Source organism: Dendrobates tinctorius, unplaced genomic scaffold (genome assembly GCF_039654945.1).
Source record: "Dendrobates tinctorius isolate UK_male_01 unplaced genomic scaffold, ASM3965494v1 ptg000211l, whole genome shotgun sequence".
NCBI classification, from domain to species: domain Eukaryota; kingdom Metazoa; phylum Chordata; class Amphibia; order Anura; family Dendrobatidae; genus Dendrobates; species Dendrobates tinctorius.
Window position 1 is genome coordinate 16,596,443 of NW_027361878.1, and position 26,376 is coordinate 16,622,818.

A 26,376-nucleotide genomic window follows, 5' to 3' on the forward strand; every position below is an offset into this window, starting at 1 on the left:
AGACTGCAGGAGCATTGCAAAGACTGAAGGGCATGACAAGGTACTCGAAATGGCCACCTCGAGTGTTGAAAGCGGTCTTCCACTCGTCACTTGCACGGATACGGACCAGATTGTAGGCTCCTCTGAGGTCCAGCTTGGAAAAGAACTGAGCCCCTCTGAGACGGTCAAACCGCTCCGGAATGAGTGGAAGAGGGTACCTGTTCTTGATGGTAATCTCATTCAAGCCCCTATAGTCAATGCACGGCTGTAGAGTTCAGTCCTTCTTTCGGACGAAGAACCCGGCTCCCACGGGCGAAGAGGATTTCCGTATAAAGCCTTTGGCGAGGTTCTCTCGGACGTACTCGGACATGGCGGTGGTCTCTGCGGGAGACAGAGGGTAGATTCTGCCCCTTGGAGGGGTTGAACCGGGAACAAGTTCAATTGGGCAGTCAAACGGGCGATGTGGAGGGAGGGCCTCCGCTTCCTTCTTATCAAAAACATCAGCGTAGGAGCTGTAAGCTGGAGGAAGACCCGGGAGGTCTGGAGGTGACCGAGGAGCGGCCGCCAGGCGGACAGGAGTCAGACAGCGAGCTTGGCACGGATGCCCCCAGCGGAGTATCTCCCCTGAAGACCAGTCGAGAACAGGCTGATGAGTCCTTAACCATGGTAGACCGAGTAGAATGGCGTGAGAGAGCTTAGGCAAAACGTAAAAGGCTATCTTCTCTTGATGTAAGACTCCGACTTGCAACTCCACCTCTTCAGTGACCAAGGTGACGGTCACCTGTAGCGGTTTGCCATCCACGGTGGCAATTTGAATTGGGTTAGAGTGACTACAGGAATTTGGTATTTGTCCACCTCTTCCGGCCGAATGAAGTTACCCGCTGAGCCCGAATCCACGTAGGCCACCTTGGAACCATGCCTCCCTCCTGAAACCAAAAGCACAGAAATCGTAAGGGATTGAGAGGGATCATCACCTAGGAAGGCCTCTCTTACCTGACCTAGGTGGAGTCATTTCCCTGTCTCTTAGGACAGGTGCGGACATAGTGTGACAAATCACCGCAATAGAGGCACAGACCTTGTGCCCGTCTCTTTCTCTGACGCAACTCGGCCAACCTGAGATGTTCTATCTGCATGGACTCACCCGAAGAGAACCCGACCAAACAGGAGCTGGCAGACGGGTGAAAGGAGAAACTGACCTGGAGGGTCGCCTATCTCTCGCTGACTCCCGAGCGCGCTCCAGGAAGCGCAGGTCAATGCGGGTAGCCAGCGAGATAAGGTCCTCTAAGGTGGACAGGGTATCTCAACCTGCAAGTTCATCCTTTATTCTGCAAGAAAGACCGCGCCAGAATGCCCCCACCAAAGCCGCATTACTCCAGCTGAGCTCAGAGATAGTGTGAAAGCAAATAGCGTACTGTCCGACCGTGAGAGAGCCCTGGTGTAAGTTAAAGAGTGACTCAGTGAGAGAGGCTAACCGACCCGGCTCATCGAAAACCTTATGAAACGTATCCAGGAAAACCGGGAGACTCGAGACGACAGGGTCGTCACGATCCCAGAGCGGGTTTACCCAAGAGAGGGCCTCTCCCTCCAGATGGGACATGATGAAGGCCACTTTAGCCCGATCCGAGGGATATTGCTGCGGCAGCCATTCAAAGTGGAGACTACACTGATTTAAGAACCCCCTACAGAGCTTAGGATCCCAGGTGAAACGAGGCGGCTTGGCGAGGCGTCGGGAGCAGTAGACGCAGGAGGAGGAGTCAGCACTGCAGTGGCAGCCTGGAGGGCCGACAAGCGACTATCAAAGGAGGCCATGTAGGACAAAATGTGGGCTTGAGTATCTTGCTGCTGACCCAGCTCCTGTTGGAGACTGGCCAGCCGAGTGGCATTTCCAGGATCGGCCACGTGTAAGGCCGACAAACGGGTGTCCATCGACTTCATGACTGACATAATGCGCCCCTGATTCTCCCGTAGGAATAGCAACTCTTTCTGGGTAGCAGCCGTAGTACCGGCGGAGTCCATAGCCTGATCGTACTGTTAGCGTGGGTCGTCTGGAACAGGAGACTCCGGGAGAGGACCCTCTGGACCGTGGCACCGAGGGACCCCGGGCGAGCTGCCAGGTGGAGCCGACCCCTATACAGGGACCGTTATGAGCAGGCCCAGGGGTTCGAGTACCACGGTAGCCGGTACCGAGAGGGGTAAGACTGAGACTGGAGTAAAGAGTGACAGGAGTAGGAACACTGGAGACAGGACTGGAGTAGGATGGCAGGAACACTGAAAGCAGGACGGCAGGAACACTGGAGGCTGGACTGGAGCAGGATGGCAGAAGCACTGGAGGCAGAACTGGAGCGGCGTGGGAGCGGAGGCCGGGTGAATATGGCAGAGCGGTGTAACAAAACTCATCTGTAGTGTCATCTACAAATGTATTACCTGCTGTAAGCTTCGTGGTTCCACTCAAACCCAAAAGATGGCTGACCTACCAGCAGATAGACTCAGCCCAGACCCGCCTTTTACCAACGTTGGTCTCGATGTGTTTGGACCTTGGTCAGTTGTTACTCGTCATATGAGAGGCGGACAAGCCAATAGTAAACGTTGGGCCGTCATGTTTACCTGTCTGTCAATCAGAGCCGTCCACATAGAGCTCATTGAGTCACTTGACACCTCAAGCTTCATCAATGCTTTGAGACGTTTCATTGCCATCCGTGGTCCTATCAAGTATATACGTTCAGAGGTACCAACTTCATTGGTGCAGCAAAGGAATTGGGCATACCTTCAAATTTAGACCATAGAAGTACCTCAGTGACCAAAGTTGCACCTGGTCATTCAACCCACCTTACTCCTCACACATGGGTGGGTCTTGGGAACGAATGATTGGTCTAGTACGAAGAATTCTTGACTCTACTCTTCTTCAAGAAGGAGCAGCGAGACTTGCCCACGAAAGTCTAACCACCTTCATGGCAGAAGCCGCAGCTATAATCAACGTAATGACCCTGAGGAGCCCTTGTTACTGACTCCAGCTACTCTTCTAACCCAGAAAACAGGACTATCCAGTGCCCCTCCAGGACGATTCGATGCTAAGGACTTCTACAAGCACCAATGGAGGCAGATACAAAGTCTAGCCAATACATTCTGGGACAGGTGGCGCAAGCAATATTTGTCTACCTTGCAGCCACGGACAAAGTGGCAATCTTCAAGGCCTAATCTTCGGATTGGTAACCTCGTCCTTGTTAAAGACTGCCAGGCCCATCGGAACCATTGGCCACTTGGACTAGTTACTGCTACATTCCCGAGTAAAGATGGCCATGTCCGCAAAGTCGAACTGAGGATGGCCAAAGGAGATGGACCCAAGACATTCTCCAGACCAGTGACTGAGCTGGTCCTATTGTTGTCTTCACAGGATAAGAATGGTGGCATCCGTTCAATGCCAGACGGGGAGTGTTCTGTCTCCGACACGAATGACTCTTAACTGTTTATTTCCCTTACATAAATTCAGTTATAATGCTCAGTTTGCTATACAGTTTAACATTTATTGTTCCCTTAGCTCCATCTAGAGGCCAAAAGATATAACTGCAGTGTTATTCTGTACCTTAGTTTCATTTTCATTCTTGATTTCCCTCCAATTCCTGATGCACCCTGGGTAAGTTGCATAGCATCATGGTCTAAGACTTCCCCCTTTCTCTGTCCAGTCGCCCATTTCTGCCAAGCCTGCTTCATGTGGACATTTCATTTCTCCACCTCCCCTTGTGTCAGCATCAATCGGTACGTAATCACCCCATTTCATCTAATTCTGTCCTAGATCACCCTCCTTAGTCAGCTCCCCTGTTAGCGCAGGTAGTCTGTATATATGTATTTTGATGTATCCATACTGATTCATTACATTGTATGTCTTATTTGTAGTTTCACCGTGCATCTATATACCATCGTGTACAGTCTTCTTATTGGACCCCCGGTATAGCGGTTTAGCTACCCGTATAAGCTATATGAGCCCCGTGCATTTAGCTGAGGACGGAATAGTAACACTAAATAAACTTGTGTTGTTTTCAGACAAAGAATAATAAAATACTATTCTCTAGGTCATAATTTCTGAGAACTGTGCCGCGCAAGTGCAATATTTACTCGCAGTTTATTTTTGGCAAAAAAGTATCTTGTGTTCTAAATATTGTAACTTTATTCTGAGCTTATAAAATATTCTGTGACCAAAAATGGTGCCGCATACATTTTTGTCACTAAGCCTATAGTGAGCGACTCCGCCAGACCTCCATAACCGCTTGGACATCCGGAGTCATCCGCCATAAGTGGTTTGCAGGTAGTTCAAAGCTTGGAAGTGAGTTTCAAAAAAGTGACTTATAGGAGAACTCCAACTGAAATAAGTTTTTAGAAATGTCAAATATGTATCGGAAGAGAACATCGATGAACTCTATGACCTGGGATCACCACCGATTTTCACTATAAAGGGGCCGAGATCCTCTTTATAGCCTTCAAACCTATCCGGGCTACCACTCAATGTTAGGTTTTGTAAAATGTTGCATTAGATTTCTGCTAAAAATAAAATAATCTGTGGTTCTAAATGTGATTTACTCCTCTCTATAGTATGAAACATACAAGTGGTGGATAAGTTTTCTTTTTATGTTTTGCCATATTCATGGCATAGTGAAAATTATAATAACTTTTTTTAGGCCACGTTCACACATTCAGTATTTGGTCAGTATTTTCCATCAGGATTTGTAAGCAAGAACCAGGAGTGGGTGATAAACACAGAAGTGGTGACGGGTCTCTATTATACTTTTCTTCTGATTGTTCCCTCTCCTGGTTTTGTCTTACAAACATTGATGTAAAATACTGACCAAAAACTGAACGTGGCCTAAAAGATATGTGCACCTTCAGGCCCATATGTATTTTTAGCTGAAAATCATTTTTGCTATTTTGCCTTATAAATCCTTTGTGTTGCACTGGCTGCAGAATGAGTTAACTAAGAATGCGTTAGTGAGCTCTTTCTGATAACTCTATATCTGCTGAATTATGGCCACATGAAAGTTGAGCTGAACTTTGTGGTCATAAATCAGCTGAGAGGAGCTTCAAAAAAAGACTCTTAGATAACTCATTCTGCAGCCAGCAAATGTTCATGGAAACAAAAGAGATTCCAAAAGCCAAAAGGTGCAACGTTTTTTAATTGCAAAAATGATTATCAGCACTAAATACATGCATCGAGTGAAGAATTTGTCCTTCACAGGTGTCCACATCCTCTAATACCAATCTTATGGAGGGTCCTAATATTGGGGTAATCACACGGTGTCTATCAGATGTCTTTTTTGAACGAGATGTTGTTTCTGGTTCTGGGTAAGAGGAACCTCTTCTTTATAGATGACCTTTTGTAATTCTTTTTTAGATCTGCAATAAATAAATTTAAAAAATGATTGTCGAGTTTATGTACAAGTCAGCTGAGAGGAGCTCAGAAAAGACAGATAAGAGTTATAAACGCTCTCACTGGACAATCAGAATGAGCTCACTGACAGATTCTCAGTTAACCCATTCCGCAGCCAGCCATATACAGGACAACACAAAGGCAAAAAAAAAAAAAAGGTGCAAAATTTTTATTGAATCCCAAATCTACAAATTATTTTTAGCCAAGCAAATATACAACGAAGTAAGAAAAAAAAGTTGCCACCAAAGGTGGATAACTTCTTCTAAACTATAACTTTCCATGCGAACCATGAGTTCAAGGGACTCGTCATGGAACCTCATGAGTCATGCGTTCCACCACCGTTACATAGATAGGTACCAAGTAAAGAGCTTTTTTTTTTCGGGGTGGGGGGGTGAGGGACCTTACCTGGCTTCCACTTCTTCTATTGTATCTGGTAATTGTTGGTTGGATGTTTCATTCAAAAATGTCGCAGCTGTCCCAGATATAATGGCAGCAATGCCATAGATAGCAGGGGGGAAAATGGGAGAAATCTCCGACAGCATCAACACCAGAGGGGCCACCATGGAGCCTGCTCGAGCCTTCATGCCAACAACGCCCAACCCGCTCTGTCTGCAAGAGAGAAGAAGGACAAGAATTAGCAGCAGCATGGATCCAATTATAATGCTGGATTCCCACAGGGCAAAAAAGAGGGTAGTAGTGCAACGCAGGGATGCCCCGAGGCTGCCATACGCCTTATGGAACCTGGCCTCCCCGAGGCTGCCATATGCCTTATGGAACCTGGCCTCCCCGAGGCTGCCATACGTCTTATGGAACCTGGCCTCCCCGAGGCTGCCATACGCCTTATGGAACCTGGCCTCCCCGAGGCTGCCATACGCCTTATGGAACCTGGCCTCCCCGAGGCTGCTATACACCTTATGGAACCTGGCCTCCCCGAGGCTGCCATACGTCTTATGGAACCTGGCCTCCCCGAGGCTGCCATACACCTTATGGAACCTGGCCTCCCCGAGGCTGCCATACGCCTTATGGATGTCTGACATTACCTAATGACAGTAGGAAACAGCTCACTGGAATATATGTAAGCGCAGCAAAATGATGAGGCCAGAGCACCTTTGCCAAACACAGCCAACACTAACCGTGCCATCTTCACATCTGGAAGAAAAAAAAAAGAGAAATTAAATTGAAATAATTCAAAAAAGCACTAAACTGATATCCCTGATAAAAGGAAAAAAAGTTGCACGTGATTAAAAAAATATATGGTCGTTTTCTTTCAGAAATCTGCTTGGGTTGTGTCTGATATTGCAGAATGAACCAGCTTACATTCATGACATTTTCTTAGAGCAGGCGCACACGACCGTATTTTAGATACAAATGCAATCCGACAAGACATAGGATCACGCTGAGACCAACATTAGTCTATGGGGCAGCGCAAATGTCCGATTTTTTTCCTTGGACCATAGATTGTTAGAGCTAGAAGGGACCTCCAGGGTCATCATGTCCAACCCCCCTGCTCAATGCAGGGTTCACTAAACCATCTCAGACCGATATCTGTCCAGCCTCTATCCAAGGAGAAAAGTCACTGCTTGCTTGAGTTTGAAATGATATTCGGATTGCACTAGGCAATGCAAGTCAATGAGTGCGCGGAAACAAGCAGACTGCACTCAGATGACATCTGAGTGCAGTCCGATTTCCAAGACTTCACAAAACGGAGACTTTTTTTCCACGTCTTCTCTTCATCTGAGAGCATTTGATCACACTATGATCACATTCTTATCAGGGTGTGATTTGCATAAATTGCCCCAATGAGAGAATGTCCGGTCACCTGCTCCTGTCCCTAGAATAAACAAATAAACATCAACATGATTGGTTGGTTTACAACCCTCTGCAAAGTCAGCTGTCAATCAAAGTACATGGGAGTGATGACAGTGTATTGATTGGTGACTGTAACTGCTTCCTGAATGACTGGCCGCTGCTCCAGTATGCCGGCCAGACGTGATGGTGTTTTTGGAGCTGACAGATTCTCTTTAACAAGGAATTACAATACTAAGACCGATTTGACAGGTCTGACTTTCACAGTCCGAGTACAGACCATGATGTCCGAACCGACTTGAGCTTATATAAGGCTTTCAAGTTTGACAGTGGCCAAGCCGGACATTACAGTCTGGACACAAAAAAATCAATAATTATAACTGATCAATAACAGCAGCTTCTTGCATAGCAACTACAGATTTTTTCTATATTGCTTAATTAAAAAGTATATTAGGAAATTACAGAAAAAAAAAAGCAAAAATTTTGCCATTTTTGATGTTGGATTTTACAATACCAGAATTATTATTTATTATAGTGAACTTTAACATAAAATGACAGATAGTTTCACCTTGAGGCACGAAGGCATTACATAGCAATGCTACACCCGCCAGTATCAGGGAAGCGGCCTGCGTCACTCGTCGCCCAGTATAGCTCATTAGGATGGCACCCGCCAGCTTAGATGGCAAATCAATGGCTCCAAAGATAAATTGCAACAGGAAAATATTAACACCAAAATTTTGTAAGTCCATGCCAAGACCGTAAAATGCAAAACTAGTGGAAAACCTGAAAGAAGCAAAGTGATAACACAACTCAGATAAATAAATATATATATATATATATATATATATATATATATATATATATATATATATATATATATATATATATATATATATATATATATATATATATATACACACACACCAGCGGAAGAGCCCGGCGCTGCCCGGGCATAGTAACTAACTACGGTTAGTTATGACAAATTATAATGATTATATCTATATATATATATAAAGCTGAGTGTAGAGCCCCGCCCACTCCGCATAGCCACATTCACTATAATATTCCACATCATCCCATCAACCAGAGCCACCAGACTACTACCCCTAATATCCCACATCATCCCGTCACAGCCGCCGGACTACTACCCCTAATATCCCACATCATCCCATCACAGCCGCCGGACTACTACCACTAATATCCCACATCATCCCGTCAGAGCCACCGGACTACTACCCCTAATATCCCATATCATCCCGGCACAGCCGCCGGACTACTACCCCTAATATCCCACATCATCCCGTCACAGCCGCTGGACTACTACCCCTAATATCCCACATCATCCCATCAGAGCCACCGGACTACTACCCCTAATATCCCACATCATCCCGTCAGCCAGAGCCACCGGACTACTACCCCTAATATCCCACATTGTCCCGTCAGACGCCGGACTACTACCCCTAATATCCCACATCATCCCGTCAGCCAGAGCCACCGGACTCCTACCACTAATATCCCACATCATCCCGTCACAGCCGCTGGACTATTACCCCTAATATCCCACATCATCCCGTCAGCCAGAGCCACCGGACTACTACCCCCAATATCCCACATTATCCCGTCAGCCAGAGCCACCGGACTACTACCACTAATATCCCACATTGTCCCGTCACAGCCGCCGGACTACTACCACTAATATCCCACATCATCCCATCAGCCAGAGCCACCGGACTACTACCACTAATATCCCACATCATCCCGTCAGCCAGAGCCACCGGACAACTACCACTAATATCCCACATCATCCCGTCAGCCAGAGCCACCGGACAACTACCACTAATATCCCACATCATCCCCTCAGCCAGAGCCACCGGACTACTACCACTAATATCCCACATTGTCCCGTTACAGACGCCGGACTACTACCCCTAATATCCCACATCATCCCGTCAGCCAGAGCCACCGGACTACTACCACTAATATCCCACATCATCCCGTCAGCCAGAGCCACCGGACTACTACCACTAATATCCCACATTGTCCCGTCACAGACTCCGGACTACTACCACTAATATCTCACATCATCCCGTCAGCCAGAGCCACTGGACTACTACCACTAATATCCCACATTGACCCGTTACAGACGCCGGACTACTACCCCTAATATCCCACATCATCCCATCAGCCAGAGCCACCAGACTACTACCGCTAATATCCCACATTATCCCGTCACAGACGCCGGACTACTACCCCTAATATCCCACATCATCCCATCAGACAGAGCCACCGGACTAATACCCCTAATATCCCACATCATCCCCTCAGCCAGAGCCACCGGACAACTACCACTAATATCCCACATCATCTCGTCAGCCAGAGCCACCGGACTACTACCCCTAATATCCCACATCATCCCGTCAGCCAGAGCCACCGGACTACTACCACTAATATCCCACATCATCCCGTCAGCCAGAGCCACCGGACTACTACCACTAATATCCCACATTGTCCCGTCACAGACTCCGGACTACTACCCCTAATATCCCACATCATCCCATCAGCCAGAGCCACCGGACTACTACCCCTAATATCCCACATCATCCCCTCAGCCAGAGCCACCGGACTACTACCCCTAATATCCCACATCATCCCGTCAGCCAGAGCCACCGGACTACTACCACTAATATCCCACATTGTCCCGTCACAGACTCCGGACTACTACCCCTAATATCCCACATCATCCCATCAGCCAGAGCCACCGGACTACTACCGCTAATATCCCACATCATCCAGTCAGCCAGAGCCACTGGACTACTACCACTAATATCCCACATCATCCCGTCAGCCAGAGTCACCGGACTACTACCACTAATATCTCACATCATCCCGTCAGCCAGAGCCACCGGACTACTACCACTAATATCCCACATTGTCCCGTCACAGACTCCGGACTACTACCCCTAATATCCCACATCATCCCATCAGCCAGAGCCACCGGACTACTACCGCTAATATCCCACATTATCCCGTCACAGACGCCGGACTACTACCCCTAATATCCCACATCATCCCGTCAGCCAGAGTCACCGGACTACTACCACTAATATCTCACATCCCGTCAGCCAGAGCCACTGGACTACTACCACTAATATCCCACATTGACCCGTTACAGACGCCGGACTACTACCACTAATATCCCACATCATCCCATCAGCCAGAGCCACCAGACTACTACCGCTAATATCCCACATTATCCCGTCACAGACGCCGGACTACTACCCCTAATATCCCACATCATCCCGTCAGCCAGAGCCACCGGACTACTACCACTAATATCCCACATCATCCCGTCAGCCAGAGCCACTGGACTACTACCACTAATATCCCACATTGACCCGTTACAGACGCCGGACTACTACCCCTAATATCCCACATTATCCCGTCACAGACGCCGGACTACTACCCCTAATATCCCACATCATCCCGTCAGCCAGAGCCACCGGACTCCTACCACTAATATCCCACATCATCCCGTCACAGCCGCTGGACTATTACCCCTAATATCCCACATCATCCCGTCAGCCAGAGCCACCGGACTACTACCCCCAATATCCCACATTATCCCGTCAGCCAGAGCCACCGGACTACTACCACTAATATCCCACATTGTCCCGTCACAGCCGCCGGACTACTACCACTAATATCCCACATCATCCCATCAGCCAGAGCCACCGGACTACTACCACTAATATCCCACATCATCCCGTCAGCCAGAGCCACCGGACAACTACCACTAATATCCCACATCATCCCGTCAGCCAGAGCCACCGGACAACTACCACTAATATCCCACATCATCCCCTCAGCCAGAGCCACCGGACTACTACCACTAATATCCCACATTGTCCCGTTACAGACGCCGGACTACTACCCCTAATATCCCACATCATCCCGTCAGCCAGAGCCACCGGACTACTACCACTAATATCCCACATCATCCCGTCAGCCAGAGCCACCGGACTACTACCACTAATATCCCACATTGTCCCGTCACAGACTCCGGACTACTACCACTAATATCTCACATCATCCCGTCAGCCAGAGCCACTGGACTACTACCACTAATATCCCACATTGACCCGTTACAGACGCCGGACTACTACCCCTAATATCCCACATCATCCCATCAGCCAGAGCCACCAGACTACTACCGCTAATATCCCACATTATCCCGTCACAGACGCCGGACTACTACCCCTAATATCCCACATCATCCCATCAGACAGAGCCACCGGACTAATACCCCTAATATCCCACATCATCCCCTCAGCCAGAGCCACCGGACAACTACCACTAATATCCCACATCATCTCGTCAGCCAGAGCCACCGGACTACTACCCCTAATATCCCACATCATCCCGTCAGCCAGAGCCACCGGACTACTACCACTAATATCCCACATTGTCCCGTCACAGACTCCGGACTACTACCCCTAATATCCCACATCATCCTATCAGCCAGAGCCACCGGACTACTACCCCTAATATCCCACATCATCCCCTCAGCCAGAGCCACCGGACTACTACCCCTAATATCCCACATCATCCCGTCAGCCAGAGCCACCGGACTACTACCACTAATATCCCACATTGTCCCGTCACAGACTCCGGACTACTACCCCTAATATCCCACATCATCCCATCAGCCAGAGCCACCGGACTACTACCGCTAATATCCCACATCATCCAGTCAGCCAGAGCCACTGGACTACTACCACTAATATCCCACATCATCCCGTCAGCCAGAGTCACCGGACTACTACCACTAATATCTCACATCATCCCGTCAGCCAGAGCCACCGGACTACTACCACTAATATCCCACATTGTCCCGTCACAGACTCCGGACTACTACCCCTAATATCCCACATCATCCCATCAGCCAGAGCCACCGGACTACTACCGCTAATATCCCACATTATCCCGTCACAGACGCCGGACTACTACCCCTAATATCCCACATCATCCCGTCAGCCAGAGTCACCGGACTACTACCACTAATATCTCACATCCCGTCAGCCAGAGCCACTGGACTACTACCACTAATATCCCACATTGACCCGTTACAGACGCCGGACTACTACCCCTAATATCCCACATCATCCCATCAGCCAGAGCCACCAGACTACTACCGCTAATATCCCACATTATCCCGTCACAGACGCCGGACTACTACCCCTAATATCCCACATCATCCCGTCAGCCAGAGCCACCGGACTACTACCACTAATATCCCACATCATCCCGTCAGCCAGAGCCACTGGACTACTACCACTAATATCCCACATTGACCCGTTACAGACGCCGGACTACTACCCCTAATATCCCACATTATCCCGTCACAGACGCCGGACTACTACCCCTAATATCCCACATCATCCCGTCAGCCAGAGCCACCGGACTACTACCCCTAATATCCCACATCATCCCGTCAGCCAGAGCCACCGGACTACTACCACTAATATCCCACATCATCCCGTCAGCCAGAGCCACTGGACTACTACCACTAATATCCCACATTGACCCGTCACAGACGCCGGACTACTACCCCTAATATCCCACATCATCCCGTCAGCCAGAGCCACCGGACTACTACCCCTAATATCCCACATCATCCCGTCAGCCAGAGCCACCGGACTACTACCCCTAATATCCCACATCATCCCATCAGCCAGAGCCACCGGACTACTACCCCTAATATCCCACATCATCCCGTCAGCCAGAGCCACCGGACTACTACCCCTAATATCCCACATCATCCCGTCAGCCAGAGCCACCGGACTACTACCCCTAATATCCCACATCATCCCGTCAGCCAGAGCCACCGGACTACTACCACTAATATGCCACATCATCCCGTCAGCCAGAGCCACTGGACTACTACCCCTAATATCCCACATTGACCCGTTACAGACGCCGGACTACTACCCCTAATATCCCACATTATCCCGTCACAGACGCCGGACTACTACCCCTAATATCCCACATCATCCCGTCAGCCAGAGCCACCGGACTACTACCACTAATATCCCACATCATCCCGTCAGCCAGAGCCACTGGACTACTACCACTAATATCCCACATTGACCCGTCACAGACGCCGGACTACTACCCCTAATATCCCACATCATCCCGTCAGCCAGAGCCACCGGACTACTACCCCTAATATCCCACATCATCCCGTCAGCCAGAGCCACCGGACTACTACCCCTAATATCCCACATCATCCCATCAGCCAGAGCCACCGGACTACTACCCCTAATATCCCACATCATCCCGTCAGCCAGAGCCACCGGACTACTACCCCTAATATCCCACATCATCCCGTCAGCCAGAGCCACCGGACTACTACCACTAATATGCCACATCATCCCGTCAGCCAGAGCCACTGGACTACTACCACTAATATCCCACATTGACCCGTTACAGACGCCGGACTACTACCCCTAATATCCCACATCATCCCGTCAGCCAGAGTCACCGGACTACTACCACTAATATCCCACATCATCCCATCAGCCAGAGCCACCGGACTACTACCCCTAATATCCCACATCATCCCGTCAACCTGGGGTCAGAACCAGAGTGCTGAGTGGATTTGCCCTGACTTCCATACCAATGATCCCTTCAATAGAAGCCTGGGGTGAGAATCAGAGCGCTGAGGGATTTACCCTAACTTCCATACTGGAGATCCCTTTAAGAGATGCCTGGGGTCAGTACCAAAGCGCAGAGTGGATTTGCCCTCACTTCCATACCAGGGATCCCTTTAAGAGAGACTGGGATCAGAGCTAGAGTGCTGAGTGGATTTGCCCTGACTTGCATACCAATGATCCCTTTAATAGAACCCTGGGGTCAGAGTCAGAGCGCTGAGGGATTTGCCCTAACTTCCATACAGGAGATCCCTTTAAGAGAGCCTGGGGTCAGTACCAAAGCGCTGGATGGATTTGCCCTGACTTCCACACCGGGGATCCCTTTAAGAGGGAAGATGTGCCTATGGGATGGAGGATGTGTGATGGGGATATGGGCGGGGGGAGGGATTCATTTCTGTCATGTGCTCTGTGCTCCTTTCAGGGGGGCAGACAATGGCTGGGAGCTTATGTTTCCGGGGATGCTAGATTTCTCCCACCATGTCAGTGTCTGCTGAGGTGTTGTCAAGTGGGAAAACTGTTGCTCATAGCAACCAATCACAGCTCAGCTACTTTTGAACAGCCTCTGGTAAAATGAAAGATGCTTCGTGATTGGTTGGTGATACACACACACACATACATTCACTTCTTTCACATATATATATATATATATATATATATATATATATATATATATATAACACTGGTGCTATGGGTAGTGTGACTAGTTACTACTACTCTTGGCCTGCAGAAGTGAGAAGCCTGTTAGATTGATTTGCAATGTGCACAGTAATAAAATGGGTGTCGTAGCTGAATATGAAATATTTTTAACTTTTGATCTTTGGACTTTCAAAGTTAGATTTTTTTAAAACTACAGTTCACGTGCTTGACCACTAGATGGCACCATAACTCTACACAAGACACGGATTGGCAGCTTGCTGGGACTATAAAGCATCATTCTGAGGTTTGCATTTTTTTTTATATTAATTTGTGTACTGTACAGAAATAGAATATATCTTTTCAAGATTTATGTGTTTTAATTAAAAAAATAAAAATATTGCAAACTTATTTAAAATCCTGAGTGTTGGGGAAGATTACTCACCAGACTAACATCAGACAGACTGTGACTTTGCGCATTCCTGCGGTGCGGACGAGGTCCAGGGGTGAATGTGCCCTGTTCACACTACTCAACTCAGACTGCATGTGAGAGACGAGAACCTGCGAAAACGTGGTGCATGTCTTAGGCCGTGTTCACATGAAGTGCTAATGATGCGTTTTTTTCTATTATTTTTGTTTTCTGCAGCTGTCAGCACTTAAAAAAAACAATAACAATCTTCTCTAACTATTGCATTTTTTATGCATTTTACTTATCAATTTTTCATGAATTTTTGGAACAGAAAAGATTTGATTTTGCAATTTTAGATGCTTTTTCCACTCTAGGATTCTATAGGGAGGACGGAAAAAGCAAAATTCCACCAAGAACCGCGCGATTGAACAAGGTCATTAGATGCAGAGAGGGGGTGAATTTTCGTGGACTGTAAAATGCAGATTTTCAGGAAAAAAAAAAAAAACGCGTTTATGTTACGTGGGAACACGGCCTTAGACGTCTGTGACTTATACCACTATACTTCGCCCTTCAGGCCAACGAGGCAGATTTATTAATTCAAGAATTTTTGTTTTTACTTAACATCTGTCGATTGCTGGCTGCAGAATTGATTCAGTAAAAATCCCATCGGAGGAGCTGAACTTTCCATGTGGTCATAAAACAGCACAGGAAAAGACAGATAAAAGAGTGACGCACTCTCTCATCGGAACGAGCTCGCTGACGGATTCTTAGCCGACTCATTCTGCATCCACCACGAGATGGTACAGCACCGAGGCTGGAGAAGGTAAAATAGTGCAAAATTTAGAATGAAACATAATTGCAAAAATTATATTTTACCCCATAATACACGCGTTTGCTCCAGAAGGTGTTTAGTTTAAAGCTACGGTAATTGTGATAAAGTTTCTGCAGCACTTTTCCATCACTTAGAAATGTTTAACGGAAAAGGAGGTAAATGCATCAGAGTAAGGCCGGTGTCACACATCTGAGTTTTTCATGCACGCAAAACTGGTAACGGTGTCAGTGTTTTGGATCAGTGTGGTATCAGTGTACGGTCCGTGTGTCCGTTTTTGCAATCAGTAAGTTGGATCAGTGTGGCATCAGTGTGCAGTCAGTGTGTCCATATTTGCCATCAGTGTTTTGGATCAGTGTGGTATCAGTGTACAGTCCGTGTGTCTGTTTTTGCCATCAGTAATTTGGATCAGTGTGGTATCAGTGTACGGTCCGTGTGTCTGTTTTTGCCATCAGTAATTTGGATCAGTGTGGTATCAGTGTACGGTCCGTGTGTCCGTTTTTGCCATCAGTGTTTTGGATCAGTGTGGCATCAGTGTACGGTCAGCGTGTCCATTTTTGCCATCAGTAATTTGGATCAGTGTGGCATCAGTGTGTGGTCAGTGTGTCCATTTTTGCCATCAGTAATTTGGATCAGTGTGGTATCAGTGTACAGTCCGTGTGTCCGTTTTTGCCATCAGTAATTTGGATCAGTGTGGCATCAGTGTGTGGTCAGTGTGTCCATATTTGCCATCAGTGTTTTGGATCAGTGTGGTATCAGTGTGCAGTCAGTGTGTCCATATTTGCCATCAGTGTTTTGGATCAGTGTGGTATCAGTGTACAGTCCGTGTGTCTGTTTTTGCCATCAGTAATTTGGATCAGTGTGGTATCAGTGTACGGTCCGTGTGTCTGTTTTTGCCATCAGTAATTTGGATCAGTGTGGTATCAGTGTACAGTCCGTGTGTCTGTTTTTGCCATCAGTAATTTGGATCAGTGTGGTATCAGTGTACGGTCCGTGTGTCTGTTTTTGCCATCAGTAATTTGGATCAGTGTGGTATCAGTGTACAGTCCGTGTGTCCGTTTTTGCCATCAGTGTTTTGGATCAGTGTGGCATCAGTGTACGGTCAGCGTGTCCATTTTTGCCATCAGTAATTTGGATCAGTGTGGCATCAGTGTGTGGTCAGTGTGTCCATTTTTGCCATCAGTAATTTGGATCAGTGTGGTATCAGTACGGTCCGTGTGTCCGTTTTTGCCATCAGTAATTTGGATCAGTGTGGCATCAGTTTATGTTCAGTGTGTCCATATTTGCCATCAGTGTTTTGGATCAGTGTGGTATCAGTGTACGGTCCGTGGGTCCATTTTTGCCATCAGTGTTTTGGATCAGTGTGGCATCAGTTTATGTTCAGTGTGTCCATATTTGCCATCAGTGTTTTGGATCAGTGTGGTATCAGTGTGCGGTCCGTGTGTCCGTTTTTGCCATCAGTGTTTTGGATCAGTGTGGCATCAATGTACGGTCCGTGTGTCTGTTTTTCCCATTAGTGTTTTGGATCAGTGTACGGTCAGTGTGCCCGTTTTTCCCATCAGTAATTTGGATCAGTGTGGCATCAGTGTACGGTCCGGTCCGTGTGTCTGTTTTTGCCATCAGTAATTTGGATCAGTGTGGTATCAGTGTACGGTTGGTGTGTCCGTTTTTGCCATCAGTGTTTTGGATCAGTGTGGCATCAGCTTACGTTCAGTGTGTACATATTTGCCATCAGTGTTTTGGATCAGTGTGGTATCAGTGTACGGTCCGTGTGTCTGTTTTTGCCATCAGTGTTTTGGATCAGTGTGGCATCAGTGTGCGGTCCGTGTGTCTGTTTTTGCCATCAGTGTTTTGGATCAGTGTGGCATCAGCTTACGTTCAGTGTGTCCATATTTGCCATCAGTGTTTTGGATCAGTGTGGTATCAGTGTACGGTCCGTGTGTCTGTTTTTGCCATCATTGTTGTGGATCAGTATGGCATCAGTGTGTGGTCAGTGTGTCCATATTTGCCATCAGTGTTTTGGATCAGTGTGGTATCAGTGTACGGTCCGTGTGCCTGTTTTTGCCATCAGTGTTTTGGATCAGTGTGGTATCAGTGTACGGTCCGTGTGTCTGTTTTTGCCATCAGTGTTGTGGATCAGTATGGCATCAGTGTGTGGTCAGTGTGTCCATATTTGCCATCAGTGTTTTGGATCAGTGTGGCATCAGTGTACGGTCCGTGTGCCTGTTTTTGCCATCAGTGTTTTGGATCAGTGTGGTATCAGTGTACGGTCCGTGTGTCTGTTTTTGCCATCAGTAATTTGGATCAGTGTGGTATCAGTGTACGGTCCGTGTGTCCGTTTTTGCCATCAGTGTTTTGGATCAGTGTGGTATCAGTGTACGGTCAGTGTGTCCATATTTGCCATCAGTGTTTTGGATCATGTGGTATCAGTGTACGGTCAGTGTGTCCGTTTCTGCCATCAGTAATTTGGATCAGTGTGGCATCAGTGTACGGTCCGTGTGTCCGTTTTTGCCATCAGTGTTTTGGATCAGTGTGGCATCAGTGTACGGTCAGTGTGTCTGTTTTTGCCATCAGTGTTTTGGATCAGTGTGGCATCAGTGTACGGTCAGTGTGTCTGTTTTTGCCATCAGTGTTTTGGATCAGTGTGGCATCAGTGTACGGTCAGTGTGTCTGTTTTTGCCATCAGTGTTTTGGATCAGTGTGGCATCAGTGTACGGTCAGTGTGTCTGTTTTTGCCATCAGTGTTTTGGATCAGTGTGGCATCAGTGTACGGTCAGCGTGTCTGTTTTTGCCATCAGTGTGGTATCAGTGTGCGGTCCGTGTGTTGATATTTGCCATCGGTGTTTTGGATCAGTGTGGCATCAGTGAGTGGTCAGTGTGTCCATTTTTGCCATCAGTAATTTGGATCAGTGTGGTTTCAGTGTACGGTCTGTGTGTCCATTTTTGCCATCAGTGTTTTGGATCAGTGTGGCATCAGTTTATCTTCAGTGTGTCCACATTTGCCATCAGTGTTTTGGATCAGTGTGGCATCAGTGTGCGGTCCGTGTGTCTGTTTTTGCCATCAGTGTTTTGGATCAGTGTGGTATCAGTGTACGGTCCGTGTGTCCGTTTTTGCAATCAGTAAGTTGGATCAGTGTGGCATCAGTGTGCAGTCAGTGTGTCCATATTTGCCATCAGTGTTTTGGATCAGTGTGGCATCAGTGTGCGGTCCGTGTGTCTGTTTTTGCCATCAGTGTTTTGGATCAGTGTGGCATCAGTGTACGGTCTGTGTGTCTGTTTTTCCCATTAGTGTTTTGGATCAGTGTGGCATCAGTGTACGGTCAGTGTGCCCGTTTTTCCCATCAGTAATTTGGATCAGTGTGGCATCAGAGTACGGTCCGGTCAGTGTGTCCGGTTTTGCCATCAGTGTGGTATCAGTGTACGGTCAGTGTGTCCATATTTGCCATCAGTGTTTTGGATCATGTGGTATCAGTGTACGGTCAGTGTGTCCGTTTCTGCCATCAGTAATTTGGATCAGTGTGGCACCAGTGTACAGTCCGTGTGTCAGTTTTTGCCATCAGTGTTGTGGATTAGTGTGGCATCAGTGTGTGGTCAGTGTGTCCATATTTGCCATCAGTGTGGCATCAGTGTACGGTCCGTGTGTCTGTTTTTGCCATCAGTGTTTGGGATCAGTGTGGCATCAGTGTACGGTCAGTGTGTCTGTTGTTGCCATCAGTCTTTTGGATCAGTGTATGGTCCGTGTGTCTGTTTTTGCCATCAGTAATTTGAATCAGTGTGGTATCAGTGTACGGTCCGTGTGTCTGTTTTTGCCATCAGTAATTTGGATCAGTGTGGTATCAGTGTACGGTCCGTGTGTCTGTTTTTGCCATCAGTGTTTTGGATCAGTGTGGTATCAGTGTACGGTCAGTGTGTCCATATTTGCCATCAGTGTTTTGGATCATGTGGTATCAGTGTACGGTCCGTGTGTCTGTTTTTGCCATCAGTGTTTTGGATCAGTGTGGCATCAGTGTACGGTCCGTGTGTCCGTTTTTGCCATCGGTAATTTGAATCAGTGTGGTATCAGTGTACGGTCCGTGTGTCTGTTTTTGCCATCAGTAATTTGAATCAGTGTGGTATCAGTGTACGGTCCGTGTGTCTGTTTTTGCCATCAGTAATTTGGATCAGTGTGGTATCAGTGTACGGTCCGTGTGTCTGTTTTTGCCATCAGTGTTTTGGATCAGTGTGGTATCAGTGTACGGTCAGTGTGTCCATATTTGCCATCAGTGTTTTGGATCAGTGTGGTATCAGTGTACGGTCAGTGTGTCCATATTTGCCATCAGTGTTTTGGATCATGTGGTATCAGTGTACGGTCCGTGTGTCTGTTTTTGCCATCAGTGTTTTGGATCAGTGTGGCATCAGTGTACGGTCCGCGTGTCCGTTTTTGCCATCAGCAATTTGGATCAGTGTGGTGTCAGCGTACAGTCCGTGTGTCCATATTTGCCATCAGTGTTTTGGATCATGTGGTATCAGTGTACGGTCCGTGTGTCTGTTTTTGCCATCAGTGTTTTGGATCAGTGTACGGTCCGTGTGTCGTCCGTTTTTGCCATCAGTGTTTTGGATCAGTGTGGTATCAGCGTACAGTCCGTGTGTCCATATTTGCCATCACTGTTTTGGATCAGTGTGGTATCAGTGTGCGGTCCGTGTGTTGATATTTGCCATCAGTAATTTGGATCAGTGTGGTATCAGTGTACGGTCCGTGTGTCCATTTTTGCCATCAGTGTTTTGGATCAGTGTGGCATCAGTTTATGTTCAGTGTGTCCATATTTGCCATCAGTGTTTTGGATCAGTGTGGTATCAGTGTACGGTCCGTGTGTCTGTTTTCGCCATCAGTGTTTTGGATCAGTGTGGCATCAGTGTGCGGTCCGTGTGACTGTTTTTGCCATCAGTGTTTTGGATCAGTGTGGTATCAGTGTACGGTCTGTGTGTCCGTTTTTGCAATCAGTAAGTTGGATCAGTGTGGCATCAGTGTACGGTCCGTGTGTCTGTTTTTGCCATCAGTAATTTGGATCAGTGTGGTATCAGTGTACGGTCCGTGTGTCTGTTTTTGCCATCAGTAATTTGGATCAGTGTGGTATCAGTGTACGGTCCGTGTGTCCATTTTTGCCATCAGTAATTTGGATCAGTGTGGCATCAGTGTACGGTCAGTGTGTCTGTTTTTGCCATCAGTAATTTGGATCAGTGTGGTATCAGTGTACGGTCCGTGTGTTGATATTTGCCGTCGGTGTTTTGGATCAGTGTGGTATCAGTGTGTGGTCAGTGTGTCCATTTTTGCCATCAGTAATTTGGATCAGTGTGGTATCAGTGTACGGTCCGTGTGTCCTTTTTTGCCATCAGTAATTTGGATCAGTGTGGTATCAGTGTACGGTCCGTGTGTCCTTTTTTGCCATCAGTGTTTTGGATCAGTGTGGCATTAGTTTATGTTCAGTATGTCCATATTTGCCATCAGTGTTTTGGATCAGTGTGGCATCAGTGTACGGTCTGTTTTTCCCATTAGTGTTTTGGATCAGTGTGGCATCAGTGTACGGTCCGTGTGCCCGTTTTTCCCATCAGTAATTTGGATCAGTGTGGCATCAGTGTACGGTCCGGTCCGTGTGTCTGTTTTTGCCATCAGTGTTTTGAATCAGTGTGGCATCAGTGTACGGTCAGTGTGTCCGTTTTTGCCATCAGTGTTTTGTATCATGTGGTATCAGTGTACGGTCAGTGTGTCTGTTTTTGCCATCAGTGTTTTGTATCATGTGGTATCAGTGTACGGTCCGTGTGTCCGTTTTTGCCATCAGTAATTCGGATCAGTGTGGTATCAGTGTACAGTCAGTGTGTCCGTTTTTGCCATCAGTGTTTTGTATCATGTGGTATCAGTGTACGGTCAGTGTGTCTGTTTTTGCCATCAGTGTTTTGGATCAGTGTGGCACCAGTGTACGGTCCGTGTGTCCGTTTTTGCCATCAGTAATTCGGATCAGTGTGGTATCAGTGTACAGTCAGTGTGTCCGTTTTTGCCATCAGTGTTTTGTATCATGTGGTATCAGTGTACGGTCCGTGTGTCCGTTTTTGCCATCAGTAATTTGGATCAGTGTGGCACCAGTGTACGGTCCGTGTGTCTGTTTTTGCCATCAGTGTTTTGGATCAGTGTGGTATCAGTGTACGGTCAGTGTGTCCATATTTGCCATCAGTGTTTTGGATCATGTGGTATCAGTGTACGGTCAGTGTGTCCGTTTCTGCCATCAGTAATTTGGATCAGTGTGGCACCAGTGTACAGTCCGTGTGTCAGTTTTTGCCATCAGTGTTGTGGATCAGTGTGGCATCAGTGTGTGGTCAGTGTGTCCATATTTGCCATCAGTGTGGCATCAGTGTACGGTCCGTGTGTCTGTTTTTGCCATCAGTGTTTTGGATCAGTGTGGTATCAGTGTACGGTCAGTGTGTCCATATTTGCCATCAGTGTTTTGGATCATGTGGTATCAGTGTACGGTCAGTGTGTCCGTTTCTGCCATCAGTAATTTGGATCAGTGTGGCATCAGTGTACGGTCAGTGTGTCTGTTTTTGCCATCAGTGTTTTGGATCAGTGTGGCATCAGTGTACGGTCCGTGTGTCCATTTTTGCCATCAGTAATTTGGATCAGTGTGGCATCAGTGTACGGTGAGTGTGTCTGTTTTTACCATCAGTGTTTTGGATCAGTGTGGCATCAGTGTACGGTCTGTGTGTTGATATTTGCCATCAGTGTTTTGGATCAGTGTGGCATCAGTGAGTGGTCAGTGTGTCCATTTTTGCCATCAGTATTTTGGATCAGTGTGGTATCAGTGTACGGTCCGTGTGTCTGTTTTTGCCATCAGTAATTTGGATCAGTGTGGTTTCAGTGTACGGTCAGTGTGTCCATATTTGCCATCAGTGTTTTGGATCAGTGTGGCATCAGTGTGCGGTCCGTGTGTCTGTTTTTGCCATCAGTGTTTTGGATCAGTGTGGTATCAGTGTACGGTCCGTGTGTCCGTTTTTGCAATCAGTAAGTTGGATCAGTGTGGCATCAGTGTGCAGTCAGTGTGTCCATATTTGCCATCAGTGTTTTGGATCAGTGTGGCATCAGTGTGCGGTCCGTGTGTCTCTTTTTGCCATCAGTGTTTTGGATCAGTGTGGCATCAGTGTACGGTCAGTGTGTCCGTTGTTGCCATCAGTAATTTGGATCAGTGTGGTATCAGTGTACGGTCCGTGTGTCCTTTTTTGCCATCAGTAATTTGGATCAGTGTGGTATCAGTGTACGGTCCGTGTGTCCATTTTTGCCATCAGTGTTTTGGATCAGTGTGGCATCAGTTTATGTTCAGTATGTCCATATTTGCCATCAGTGTTTTGGATCAGTGTGGCATCAGTGTACGGTCAGTGTGTCCGTTGTTGCCATCAGTGTTTTGGATCAGTGTGGCATCAGTGTACGGTCCGTGTGCCCGTTTTTCCCATCAGTAATTTGGATCAGTGTGGCATCAGTGTACGGTCCGGTCCGTGTGTCTGTTTTTGCCATCAGTGTTTTGGATCAGTGTGGCATCAGTGTACGGTCTGTGTGTCCGTTTTTGCCATCAGTAATTCGGATCAGTGTGGTATCAGTGTACAGTCAGTGTGTCTGTTTTTGCCTTCAGTGTTTTGGATCAGTGTGGCATCAGTGTACGGTCAGTGTGTCTGTTTTTGCCATCAGTGTTTTGGATCAGTGTGGCATCAGTGTACGGTCTGTGTGTCTGTTTTTCCCATTAGTGTTTTGGATCTGTGTGGCATCAGTGTACGGTCAGTGTGCCCGTTTTTCCCATCAGTAATTTGGATCAGTGTGGCATCAGTGTACGGTCCGTGTGTCCGTTTTTGCCATCAGTAATTCGGATCAGTGTGGTATCAGTGTACAGTCAGTGTGTCCGTTTTTGCCATCAGTGTTTTGTATCATGTGGTATCAGTGTACGGTCAGTGTGTCTGTTTTTGCCATCAGTGTTTTGGATCAGTGTGGCATCAGTGTACGGTCCGTGTGTCCGTTTTTGCCATCAGTAATTTGGATCAGTGTGGCACCAGTGTACGGTCCGTGTGTCTGTTTTTGCCATCAGTGTTGTGGATCAGTGTGGCATCAGTGTGTGGTCAGTGTGTCCATATTTGCCATCAGTGTTTTGGATCAGTGTGGCATCAGTGTACGGTCCGTGTGTCTGTTTTTGCCATCAGTGTTTTGGATCAGTGTGGTATCAGTGTACGGTCAGTGTGTCCATATTTGCCATCAGTGTTTTGGATCATGTGGTATCAGTGTACGGTCAGTGTGTCCATATTTGCCATCAGTAATTTGGATCAGTGTGGCATCAGTGTACAGTCCGTGTGTCAGTTTTTGCCATCAGTAATTTGGATCAGTGTGGCACCAGTGTACAGTCCGTGTGTCAGTTTTTGCCATCAGTGTTGTGGATCAGTGTGGCATCAGTGTGTGGTCAGTGTGTCCATATTTGCCATCAGTGTGGCATCAGTGTACAGTCCGGGTGTCTGTTTTTGCCATCAGTGTTTTGGATCAGTGTGGTATCAGTGTACGGTCAGTGTGTCCATATTTGCCATCAGTGTTTTGGATCATGTGGTATCAGTGTACGGTCAGTGTGTCCGTTTCTGCCATCAGTAATTTGGATCAGTGTGGTATCAGTGTACGGTCAGTGTGTCCGTTTTTGCCATCGGTGTTTTGGATCAGTGTGGCATCAGTGTGCGGTCCGTGTGTCTGTTTTTGTCATCAGTGTTTGGGATCAGTGTGGCATCAGTGTACGGTCAGTGTGCCAGTTCTTCCCATCAGTAATTTGGATCAGTGTGGCATCAGTGTACGGTCAGTGTGTCTGTTTTTGCCATCAGTCTTTTGGATCAGTGTGGTATCAGTGTATGGTCCGTGTGTCTGTTTTTGCCATCAGTAATTTGGATCAGTGTGGTATCGGTGTACGGTCCGTGTGTCTGTTTTTGCCATCAGTGTACGGTCCGTGTGTCTGTTTTTGCCATCAGTGTTTTGGATCAGTGTGGTATCAGTGTACGGTCAGTGTGTCCATATTTTCCATCAGTGTTTTGGATCATGTGGTATCAGTGTACGGTCCGTGTGTCCGTTTCTGCCATCAGTGTTTTGGATCAGTGTGGTATCAGTGTATGGTCCGTGTGTCTGTTTTTGCCATCAGTAATTTGGATCAGTGTTGCATCAGTGTACGGTCCGCGTGTCCGTTTTTGCCATCAGCAATTTGGATCATTGTGGTGTCAGCGTACAGTCCGTGTGTCCATATTTGCCATCAGTGTTTTGGATCATGTGGTATCAGTGTACGGTCCGTGTGTCGTCCGTTTTTGCCATCAGTGTTTTGGATCAGTGTGGTATCAGTGTACAGTCCGTGTGTCCATATTTGCCATCACTGTTTTGAATCAGTGTGGTATCAGTGTACGGTCCGTGTGTCTGTTTTTGCCATCAGTAATTTGGATCAGTGTGGCATCAGTGTGTCTGTTTTTGCCATCAGTGTTTTGGATCAGTGTGGCATCAGTGTACGGTCAGCGTGTCTGTTTTTACCATCAGTGTGGTATCAGTGTGCGGTCCGTGTGTTGATATTTGCCATCAGTAATTTGGATCAGTGTGGTATCAGTGTACGGTCCGTGTGTCTGTTTTCGCCATCAGTGTTTTGGATCAGTGTGGTATCAGCGTACAGTCCGTGTGTCCGGTTTTGCCATCAGTGTTTTGGATCAGTGTGGTATCAGTGTACGGTCCGTGTGTCCGTTTTTGCCATCAGTAATTTGGATCAGTGTGGTATCAGTGTACGGTCAGTGTGTCTGTTTTTGCCATCAGTGTTTTGGATCAGTGTGGCATCAGCTTACGTTCAGTGTGTCCATATTTGCCATCAGTGTTTTGGATCAGTGTGGTATCAGTGTACGGTCCGTGTGTCTGTTTTTGCCATCAGTGTTTTGGATCAGTGTGGTATCAGTGTACGGTCCGTGTGTCTGTTTTTGCCATCAGTAATTTGGATCAGTGTGGTATCAGTGTACGGTCCGTGTGTCTGTTTTTGCCATCAGTGTTTTGGATCAGTGTGGTATCAGTGTACGGTCCGTGTGTCCATTTTTGCCATCAGTAATTTGGATCAGTGTGGCATCAATGTACGGTCAGTGTGTCTGTTTTTGCCATCAGTGTTTTGGATCAGTGTCGCATCAGTGTACGGTCAGCGTGTCTGTTTTTGCCATCAGTGTGGTATCAGTGTGCGGTCAGTGTGTCCATTTTTGCCATCAGTAATTTGGATCAGTGTACGGTCCGTGTGTCCGTTTTTGCCATCAGTAATTTGGATCAGTGTGGTATCAGTGTACGGTCCGTGTGTCCATTTTTGCCATCAGTGTTTTGGATCAGTGTATGTTCAGTGTGTCCATATTTGCCATCAGTGTTTTGGATCAGTGTGGTATCAGTGTACGGTCCGTGTGTCTGTTTTCGCCATCAGTGTTTTGGATCAGTGTGGCATCAGTGTGCGGTCCGTGTGTCTGTTTTTGCCATCAGTGTTTTGGATCAGTGTGGTATCAGTGTACGGTCTGTGTGTCCGTTTTTGCAATCAGTAAGTTGGATCAGTGT

General features: G+C 47.2%; 1 protein-coding gene across 1 annotated transcript in view; it reads right to left on the minus strand.

Moving 5' to 3' along the window:
- Positions 1-5,123: 5,123 nt before the first annotated feature.
- The window catches only part of LOC141058310 (solute carrier family 22 member 6-A-like), a 32,570-nt gene continuing 11,317 nt past the window's right edge, over positions 5,124-26,376 (minus strand). The window contains exons 5-9 of the mRNA XM_073554515.1: positions 14,990-15,105; positions 7,770-7,984; positions 6,529-6,544; positions 5,801-6,004; positions 5,124-5,361 (exon numbers count right to left, since the gene is read on the minus strand). Coding sequence (XP_073410616.1) covers positions 5,256-5,361; positions 5,801-6,004; positions 6,529-6,544; positions 7,770-7,984; positions 14,990-15,105 — 657 coding nt within the window. The 3' untranslated portion in view covers positions 5,124-5,255. The remainder of the gene's footprint in view (positions 5,362-5,800; positions 6,005-6,528; positions 6,545-7,769; positions 7,985-14,989; positions 15,106-26,376) is intronic.